General features: G+C 36.6%; 1 protein-coding gene across 1 annotated transcript; it reads right to left on the bottom strand.

The window, feature by feature from the left end:
- Positions 1–8,637: 8,637 nt before the first annotated feature.
- LOC115983220 (glutathione S-transferase U19-like) lies at positions 8,638–11,181 on the bottom strand. Its single transcript, XM_031105861.1, has 2 exons — positions 10,623–11,181; positions 8,638–9,268 (listed from the first exon to the last, which is right to left on the bottom strand). Exons 1-2 carry the CDS (start codon positions 10,935–10,937, stop codon positions 8,924–8,926), a joined length of 660 nt encoding a protein of 219 aa, XP_030961721.1. The 5' UTR covers positions 10,938–11,181; the 3' UTR covers positions 8,638–8,923.

The following is an 11,181-nucleotide window of genomic DNA, read 5'->3' as shown; positions in this document are numbered from 1 at the left end:
ATATTTTATTAAATGAATTAACTTTTTTTTTATGAATAAGAAAAAGGTAAAGGGCAATTTGAGTTGGTATCTTCCACTTGAACGTAACCATAGTAGCACTCTACCCACTAGGCTCGGGCCGCAAGAATAAAGGATTTAAATGTGACTAAATGAACTAATTAGAACCTAAACCTAACCTATAATTTTTGGTGACATAGAAAGTTACATCAGAATATTTAGTGTGGTGACATGACAATATGGTACCACATAACATTAGTTATCTCATGTGACCTAAGTTAAATTAAAATTTTCTATTTATTATAAAATTATAGGATTAACATTTTTTTTATTTTTTGAGAAGAATAGGAATATCGATTGAAGTAAGATAATTGAGATAATATAATAGAATCTTTAAGACGGCATTTGGTTAGCATGAAGTGACATTGCATTGTAATGTTAGATTAATTTAATCTTAGATTCATTGAATCACTTTAATGTAATGTAACATTACCAGTTTTGGTTCATTAATTACATTCCATCACGTTCCAAAAATGTAACTAATGAATTTATACAAATATCCATGTGAAATAACTAAACAAATTTTATTTATTAATAAAAAATCTACTAAATAACCAAAAAAAAAATTACTTCACTTTCTTCCACTTTCTTGCCAACACTTTCTCACCAACCAAACATTATAGATCCAAACCCCCCCCCCCCCCAAAAAAAAAAAAAAAAAAAAAAATCATAGCATTGCTATCCAAAGATAATCTTGGAGCTTATCTGGAGAAATTTGACATCGACATCATGCTTTCTTTTAGTTTGAAAATCTAGAGAGGAAGCGGCTATTAGGATTAGGATTAGGATTAGTGCCCTAAAATCCTATTGTATGCTATGTATAACATTATGTTATATGCAATAAAGTTGTTTTATTATTATCTAAAATAATGGTAATATGAATATTTGAATATTATCATATAGTCCTTTAGATACATAGTATGTGATTTAGTCACAGAAGACATAAATCACAAGTTATTTGTAAACTTAAAATTTTAGTTTGTAATCAGTGATGAAATTGAGCATTTCATCTGCGAAAACTATAAGATGTCAATTAAGATGATTTGTCATGATCATGGAAGTGAAGACTTCTTCTTCTTTTTTTTTTTTTTTTTTTTTTTTTTTTTTTTTTTTGGTAGTGGCAGTTTTATATCATAAAACTAGAAAGGAGTACATCAAAGGGACAAACACAATAGGAGACTAGGCCAAGTACAACAAGTCATTTTGGACTACATAGACACAGTAGGGGGGGGGGGGGGGTAACCCCATTCCACGTGCAGGATGATTCATTTCTATGCGCAAGCTGAGCAAGCTCATGCGCTACAACATTAAGGTCTCTATTCAAATACTTAAAAGTGCAGAGCTCGAAGGATTCACGCGCAAGCTGAATTCCTTGTAATATGTAGCCCAATTCACTTCCTGTGGAGTTGTCATTCAAGGCTTGAATCACAACAAGGGCATCACTCTCCAGGATGACACGAGACAACTACAATTCTTAAGCAAGCAATACGCCTTGCTCCATTGCCAGAGCTTCCACCTGATCTGTAGCAAATCTGCCTGGTAGATATTTACTGAGGGCTGCCACAACTTGGCCATTGCTATCCCTAATAATCACTCCAATGCTGGAATTTCTTCCTTGGTCTGAAGTTGCCCCATCAACATTGATTTTGAAAACTCCTTGAGGAGGAGTCTCCCACCTAGTTTGTGATTGCCTTGGGGGGAGGATGTCTAAGGAAGTGGCCTTTCTGAAGTCCTCCAAGGTGCTGATTACCAGATTCCAAACCTATGATGGGGAAAGAGGAGAATCATTATGCACCAATTTGTTTCTATTAGACCAGATAGCCCAAGATAACACAAAAAATAAATCTAGGACTTGTGGGGAATTAGATTGAATTAAATGCGAGGCCATGTCTAGGAAAGACCAATTGTGACTCTATGGCGGTCTAGGATGATCAGACCAATAGCTCCAAACAAGGGAGGCAGCTTCACAATGGAGGAGAGCATGATTGATGTCCTCAGCTTCCAGGCCATAAATGGGGCAAGCATTGCTGATGTTAATCCCTATTTTTCTTATGTTCTCGAAGGTGGGCAGCCTATTTACACAAGCCCTCCAAGCAAAAAATTTTATTTTTGCAGGGAGGTTTAGTTGCCAAAGATTCCTCCAAAGTTGTCTATAAGGGTCCCCAGAGGAGCTTTCACCCACCTCAGTTGAATCAATCATGCTATGGGCTATGTGATAGGCACTTTTCACCAAAAATTCTCCTTGCTTGTTTCCAATCTAGATAAGCTTGTCTTCCAGCTGATTATGGCTTAGTGGAGTCTTCAGGATGGTTTCAACCTCGAAGGGAAGAAATGTGGATCGAAGAACTTCTGTTTTCCACCATTTAGTGTCAGGGTCTATGAGGGAGGAGACCATAGGGAATTCAGTATTATGGTTCTGGGGAGAGATAACCTTGTAGGTTGAAGGTGTTGGAAGCCATATATCCTCCCATATATGGATTTGCTTCCCGTTTCCAACTCTTCACCAGGTTCCACATCTTATGATTTCTAAGCTACTGTGAATGATTCTCCAGGAATAAGAAGGGGAAGAACCAAGCTTAGCATTTAATAAGTCACATGTGGGAAAGTACCTAGCTTTTAGCACTCTAGCTACCAAAGAGCTCGGATTAGTGAGGATTCTCCAAGCTTGCTTGGCTAGCATGGCCTAATTAAAATCTTGTAAATTTCTGAACCTCAACCCACCTTTTGCCTTTGGATTGCACATCATCTTCCAGCTAATCCAACCAATCTTTGTTTCCTGCTGCCTTTGGCCCCACCAAAAGTTTTTCATCATTCTTTCCATGTCGTCACATAGGCCTTGAGGTAGTTGGAAGCAACTCATAGTGTATATTGGAATTGCTTGTGCCATCGCTTTGATGAGAATTTCTTTTCCCCCCCCCCCCCTCCATAGATAGAAGCTTGCCTTTCCAGCTAGCTAGTTTTTGACTGACCCTCTCCTTTAAATTTGCAAAGACTTGATTTTTTGACCTGCCAATAAGAGAAGGGAGGCCGAGATATTTACTATGCCTTGAATTTTGCATAGGGCCCAGGATGTTAAAAATCTCATCTCTAGTTTCTTGGGCTGTATTGGGGCTAAAAAAGATAGATGATTTGTCTGTGTTGACTTTCTGACCCAACGCTTCTTCACATTCCATCAGGATTGATCTTAACTTGTGGCATTCTTTCGAAGTTGCTTTACAAAAAAGGATACTGTCATCGGCAAAGAAAATGTGGGTCACCTTTGGACAATCCCTAGTAATGGATATGCCTGTGATGAGCTGATTCCTGGCTACCTGGTGAATGAGTGCTAAAAGGCCTTCGGCACAAAGAAGAAAAAGGCTTGGGGAGAGTGGGTCACCTTGGCGGAGACCTCTCGAAGGATAGACATTTCCGTGAGCAACATTGTTGATGAGGACAAAGCATGATACCGATGTGATGCATTGCATGACCAATTTTATCCATCTATTGCAAAACCCCATTTTTTCCATAACCTTAGATATGAAACCCCATTCAACCCTATCGAACGCCTTACTCATGTCAAGTTTGACGGCCATAAAGCCCTCTTTCCCTAATGTTTTGTGATCTAAATAATGCATCAACTTGAAAGCCACTAGCACTTTATTTGTGATAAGCCTATCAGAGGTGAAGGCACTTTGATTCTCTGATATAATGTGGGGTAGGAGAGCTTTTAGACGGTTGGCAAGAATTTTAGAAATGAGCTTATAAACAACATTGCATAGGCTAATGGGGCAAAAGTCAGTCATTCTTTTGGGGTTATTTATTTTCGGAATTAGGGAGATATTGGTTTTGTTGAGCTCTAGTATGGGAATGTTATGGTTGAGGACATTTAGGGCCATATTAGTAACATTATTACCAACAATACTCCAATATTTCTGAAAAAATACGGCAGACATACCATCTAGTCCTGGAGCCTTGTTAGGGTGGATTTGTTTTAGTGCAACTACCACTTCTTCATTGGTTAATTCCCTTGTTAGGCTTTCATTCATGTCATCTATCACCTTAGAAGAGATTGCTTCAATTAATTCCTCAATATGGCTTAGGTGGGAGGAACTGTATATGTTGTCAAAATAAGATATGGCAGCTTAGGCAATGCTTTCTTCGTCATCACACCATCTTCCCTGCTCATCCCAAATGCCCACAATAGTATTCTGTTTTCTCATTTCCAAAGCTTGCGCATGGAAAAACTTAGTGTTTCTGTCATCCTCTTTAAGCTAGTGGGCTTTTGCCCGTTGTCCCCAATAAAATTCCTTATCATTAAGGAGATCATTAATCTCTCCCCTTAGCCTGTTAATCTCCAGACTCACATCCTTATCCTTTTCTCGCATGGCTAGGGCATTCAGCGCATTTCTTTTTCTTGGATTTTCTTTGGAATTTGCCCATAGACCGCAAAATTCCATCTAGAAAGTTCAACAGCACAGTTTCTGAGATTTTCTGATATGCCTTCTGGTGCGCTAAGGTCCACTTTGAATCCCAAGGAGGCCTCAATAATGGCCTTGCAATCCTCTCTTTTAGTCCACTAAGCTTCAAAGTGGAAGCGTCTAACCCTTGGTCGGTGCCTAGTTTTGGAGTCCGTGACTAGTAATGCACAATGGTCTAAAGTTGAATCCACTAAATAGTACACTTTCATCCCTCCGAATCTAGCTGACCACTTAGAGGTAGCCAATGCCCTATCTAATCTGAGGCAAATTCTATTATCCCCCAATTTCATATTGCTCCATGTATAGTCCGAACCAGAATATCCCAATTCATGGAAACCACAATAATTTACTATTCTCCTAAAAGCATCCATCTATTGCTAGGTGCGATTTTTCTCTCCCAAATTTCTCATCCATTGAAAGGATTTCATTAAAATCACCGAAGCATAACCAGGGTCGTTGGAATTGATTATTAAGGAAAGCAAGAAGGTGCCAGGATTCATACCTTTTATGTGTCTCTAGATGGCCGTAGAAACCAATTAATCTCCATTTGTAATCACTGTTGGGCTCTAAGATTATTGTGTCAATGTGGAATCTTGTGTAACTTTTAACCTCCAAATTAATTTCCCTTGTCCAAAGAAGAGAAATTCCCCCACTTCTGCCAACACTAGGTACTATCAAACCATTTGCAAAACCAATTATATTCTTTATTCTTTCCATGCGATTCTTCCTTGATTTTGTCTCTATAAGGAAGACAATCTTGGGGTTCCAACGCCGCACAAGATCATGCAACGCCCTGACTGACCGGGATTCCCCAATCCCCGGCAGTTCCAACTTATGTGATTCATGGCTCTCGGCGGTGCTGCCTAGCAAACATCGCTGTTCTATCTTCCATCTCATTTAGGAGTTTGGTAGTTTCAGAGCAATGTTTTCTTGTGCTGGAGCTTCTTCTTCTGTTAAGATTATTTTTCCCACCCATTTAGCCCCCAAAGTTTGAGTTTGAACTTCAAAAGTTGGGCTTTTATTTTTACCTTTTTCTCTTGCTATTTTTTTCCAATGGCGTTTTGCCTTGCCATTTCCTTCTCCCATTGGGCTTAAGTTGTCCTCCAAGATTGTCTTGATGTTTGTTGGGCTTGCCTTTGGTTTTATTGGGCTAGAGACCTCCATCATCTCCTTTTCAACATGTGGATGTTGGCCCACAAAGGATAATGCATTATCAGCTCCCTTGTCTTTGTCCATAACACTAAAGGGCTCCCTTTATTGCTTAGTGTTTACTTCCCATTGTTTCCAAAACTTCCCTCATCACCTTTCGTCACTGACGCATGAGAGTTTCTTGTCGTTGTTTGGACGTTTTCTTCATTTCTATCTCCACCATTTTCATCTCTGTCCCCATTGTTGGTAGACCGTGACTTATCAAGACCCACCTTCCCATTTGCTCTTAACCATTCTCCGTATTGCTTAGGAGTGTTGCACCAATCTGAATTTTTTGGGCAATGTTTGTCGTCATGCCCCATTTTGCCACACAGGAAGCAAAAATTTAGGAGCCTTTCATATTTGAAGGTTACCCAAAATTTTCCTCCCTCCGTGTTAGTTATCTTCCCCCCACATCGGAGAGGCTTTTCCAGCGGAAGATCAACTTTAATCCTCATAAATCCAGAATGGAGAGTGTGAGAAATCGATATTGGATGCCGTAAGACCTCTTCTCCATTTGCTTAGTAACAAGAGGTTTTTGTCAAAGTTCCAAGGTCCATTTTTCTCGACCCATTTGAGTTGGTATTCTGAGCTGAACTTTAACTGCAGAACATTATTTCCGACATCCACAATCTATAAATTTGATTCCATTTTCCATGCTGATCTCAGAGTATTTTTCAGTGCACGTTAGTTTTGTTGTCTATTTGAAAAGAGTTTGCTGAAAAGACTCAAGGAACACTCTTCTAACAGGCCTGATCTACAGCTCGTTGTGATGGTTATTTCCTCTTCCTCCTCCTTTGTTAAACAAAGGTTGAGAAGACCTTCTACCACCGCTTGCTCCATGGCGGCATTAAAGGGAGAGAAGGACGAACCCTAAAGAAAACCCTAACAGTGTGAGAGGGAGAGAGGTACTCGACTTGCTAGACGAGAGAAAGAGACTCCTACTTGGGAGAGAACTATTTAGAAATGGTTAGTGAAGACTTCTAATTGATATGTTAATATGTTTTAAGTGTATAAGACATACTAAACTGGATCGCTGTGAGATTTTTTATTCTATTAATGACTATCAAATGAATAATAAATTTCACGACTTTCATTTACATAAACTTTCAATCCTAAGGGAATAATGAATCCAATCATGAAATGTGGGTTGCTTTAATATATCAGGAGTGAGATCTAAACAAACAGTCAAAACCTCAGTATGTTAGGCAACCACACGTAATATTGAAGGAACACATATTCTCAAGATAGAATTCATAGTCTTTTTATAGAGATATAAAAATTCTCTTGAGATAAGTTTAACGAGTTTGGTTATTCGGAGTGTTAGGCCTAACCAATTTAGTAAAGAATTACTAAAGTTTATAGATTTCATAAAATATATATGAATAACTTAAAGGATTAAACTGGGCACTCAAGGATCAAGATGTAGTAATCTTCAAAGTAATAGTTATATATTATGATTTTGTATTACTGTGTATATTTTCATGAAGGGGTCAAATAATTAATAAAGTCTTGAGATATAATTTATTAATAAGGCCTAGAGTACAATTATATTTATATAGTGGTATTAAATATAATTAATGGTAATTTTGGGCTTGTCAAGAGTTGATAGATAAGTCCAAAGTCTATTAGAGCTAGAGCTTTATTTATTCCTTTTGGTCCTACTCCAAGCCACACACTAAAACTCAATTGGGCTTGCTCAAAAGGCTAATCCAATCAGATAATAAGTTATTTATTTAATAAGAGTTATTAAATAAAGTAATTGCCAAGTGCAGAAAAAATATATACGTATGATTTAAAAAGAGAAACTTTGAGAGTTTTTCTCAAGACACGTGGTTATTCTCTTGAAAAAAATACGTATAGAACTGATTGAGAGACCACACATCTTGGGCACATTGTGGAATTAGAGTGAAGGTTAAAAGTCTTCTCAAGTTCAATCTTCATTTGTTTTTGAATTTCGCTGCATCAAGGTACGCCTTCTTATTCTTTGTTTCTCAAATCAAATATTGCATGTTATCTCACATAAATGAAATAGATCCGTTTATATTCTGCTGCGTGTTTTTGTATGAGATACAAAACTGTATTTTTCCATGTGTTTACTCAACAGTGGCAACTTCATCAGAGTACTATCTTGACGGAGTTGCTAATTCTGGTGCTTTAGCCGTAACTTCAATTAGGTTTTGTGATGGATGATTTGAGTTGTGACTTGTGGGGGTGGTGGTGATTGGGTTTATTTGAAAGAGATCGTGAAAAGAAGAAGAAAGTAAGAGAGAGATTAGATAATAGGAAATTAATTAAATATTAGAATACAAAGCTAAAGTAACTATGTATATTTACACAATTATTATAGCAAAAATGTAAATCTATAGTGTTTTAGATGGATTGATGTGATGTGTTTTTGAAAAAATGTGTAAAATTGACAACTTATCTTTCTTATCTTTTTCTTTTTTAGCTTTTTCTCTTTTTCCACATTCCGTAATATGGTGTCTATATTTCCTACACTTAATACAAGCAATAAGTATGTCTATAGAATCTTTCAATTTTAGTAAATGGTCTTTTTTGTCTTTTAAATGATTAGGTAGGTTGTCTATCAATTTCATTATTACGTCTTCTTGATTCCTTTTTCTTTTATTGATTTTGAGTGTATTGGTTAATTTTAATTCTTTCTTGTTCTTAACTTGGTCATAGACAATTTTTTTTTTTTTTTATTCACAATTTTTTTCAAAACTTGCTAAGATAACAACTTGTTTTTGGAACACACAACGCTTCCAAATGAAACCATCACTTATGTTACTTTCGCAATTATCCCAATCACGACATCCTACGTTAAGAGCTGTGAAAAATATTGTAAAAACTAAAAAGTTTAGTTTCCTCAGATAGTTGGTACCAAAACTTTTGTATACACTAGATGGCATAAAGGGAGAGTTTGAAGAAGTGCGATCTAAAATTTAGCACACACAACAAAGTGTCTTTCTTATTCATGATTCAGTACAAGCCCTTTAGATCTAAGGCTCAGCAGACACATCAAAGTGTCTTACAAGTTAAACAGTACAATACATGCCCTTTAGAAAAGCTCAGCAGACACATCAAAGTGTCTTACAAGCTAAACGGACACTAATGAAACAAATCCAAACTTAAACAGTACAAATAACGAACGCTATTACAAAACCATCCAAAACCATAATATGCTAGCACTTCTAGATTGGGGCCTAATCATTACTCTACTCCGACACAAACCTTTTCCTCATCTGAGCAACAAACTCATAAACCTTCTTCTGGTCAGGTAGAGTCTTGGCCACACTCTCCTTCTGCAGGCACCTCTTAGCCCATGCGATAATCTTGGGGCACTCCGCCTCTATGTTGATATTGCCAAAGACCTCATAGGCTTGGAACCAGCTGTAGAAAGTGATAAAAGAAAGGTCCACATACCCAAATGTTTCACCCCCAAAGTAAGGCTTGTCACCAAGCTCCACCTCCAATGTCTTTAAGATTTCAAAGAATTCCTTCTTGCCTGCCTCTTGCTCTTCTCCTTTTGTGCTCCATACCTTCCTTGAAGCTCCATAAACCTGAATTTTCCACACATTGTATTACTAGGATGAACAATGACAGTAATGAATTTCAAATCAAGTATACTGGTCAAACCGAATATTCCTCTAGACATTAGCATGTGGGAAGGGCCCATAAAATATGTTCTCGGTTGTATGATAGAAAGAGACTACTGGACTGACTCCTAAATTTTATTTTAATTAGTCACTTTTTTTTTATGAAAATTTTAATTAGTGACTTACAAAAAAACCAATGGGTCTCGAACATGACTAATGCTAAGAGAGGGCAGAAACAAGGTTTGAATTTGGTACCCAACAACTACATAAATTGAACATGGTCAATGAAAAGCAAATATAAACCATTAAATTTTCTTTCCTTCTTTTCCTCCCTGCTCTTATTTCTTTCATTCTTTTTTCTTTTTCTGAAAGATGTTTAGTAATCACTTAGGCGTTTAACTTAATTCACTGCCTCCACTCTGCTTTGATCTCTAGGATCTCCTAGGATTCGAAACAAAAACTTCAAATTGTGTGTGAACGCAGGAGCAGATGTAAGAGACTGAATATTAGTTTTATGTTCAATTTGAATTTCTTAATACTTCTTGTTATACTTAAAAAACGAAGCTCCTAAATCCATGAATGGTTCCTTGAATCCACAAGGAGAACTACTCTAGTAATGAAACAGGGGCTACTTCAGTATCTTGAAGCAAATTTAATCTTCCTCAAAAATATGAAATCCTTGGCAAACAACTTAAGGGATAGAAGAACAAGACTCAGTATCTTAGTCCAAATTCACAACTTCTTTTTTTAATCACAATATTTTATATAGTTTCATAGAATTCGCAAGTTCTTTGGTCAAATATTTTCTAGGGTCATCTTGCATGTCTAATTAATAAATCATTTCCTTGACATGACCTACGAACTAGTAAATTATTATCATTATCTCTTTAGTATAATTAAAAAAAAAAAAAAAAAAAAAAAAAAAAAAAAAAAAGTAAATTATAATAGAATTTAAACATTCGAACATAAATTTTTTTTAAAGAAATCTAGCGAATCCAACTCATAAACATAAACTAAAATATTTCACCTAGTATTAAGTACTAAAATAAAACAACAAAAAGGGTTAAATGTATGAGACACCCATGAAAACCGAGAAATCAAAAATTAATTTTGAATCATATACTCTTTTTTTTTTTTTTAATAATATTTGGGCTTCCTAAATATATATATATATATATATATATATATACATTTGGGGATTAATATATTTATTCGAGAATAAAGCTAAAGCTAAGCCATATTCGTAAACCCAAAATGGAAAGAAATTAAAATAGCAAAAAGAAAAAGGACAATGAAAAGAAATTGCAGAAAAAGGTACCTTCTTATCAACAAAATCAGCCCAGAACCTGGCTTGAGCTCTCTGGTAAGGATCAGAGGGAAGCAATGGAGACTTATCATTCCAGACCTCGTCTATGTACTGTACAATGATGAGGGACTCACACACAGGCTTCCCGTTGTGTATGAGAACTGGGATCTGCTTGTTAATGGGGTTCATCTCTAAAAGCAGTGGGCTCTTGTTCTTCAAGTCCTCTTCCTTGTACTCATACTTGATACCCTTCTCAGCCAGAGCAATCCTGACTCTCATCCCAAACATGCTTGGCCAGAAATCCAACAGAACCACCTCGTTCGCCATTGTCACAGAACTCTAGGTGTTGAAGCAAAGGAGAGAAATGTAAAGATAAGTGTGAAAGAGAATGCAAAGAGACTTGGAAGAGAGAGTCAGTTTATAGCGAAGGGGAGGGTCAGGCTTTCACTAATATTACTGCTAATGCTTTTTTTTCTTTTTTTCTTTTTTCCACTAATATTCACTAATATTACAGGATAAGAATACCATTTACCATACAAAAGCAAATAAATAGCACACCGAGCTCTGTAGC

The sequence above is a fragment of the Quercus lobata genome, chromosome 4 (genome assembly GCF_001633185.2).
Source record: "Quercus lobata isolate SW786 chromosome 4, ValleyOak3.0 Primary Assembly, whole genome shotgun sequence".
In the NCBI taxonomy this organism is placed as follows: domain Eukaryota; kingdom Viridiplantae; phylum Streptophyta; class Magnoliopsida; order Fagales; family Fagaceae; genus Quercus; species Quercus lobata.
Note: the sequence above shows the minus strand (reverse complement) of the source record. Positions and strands in the feature narration are given on the sequence as shown.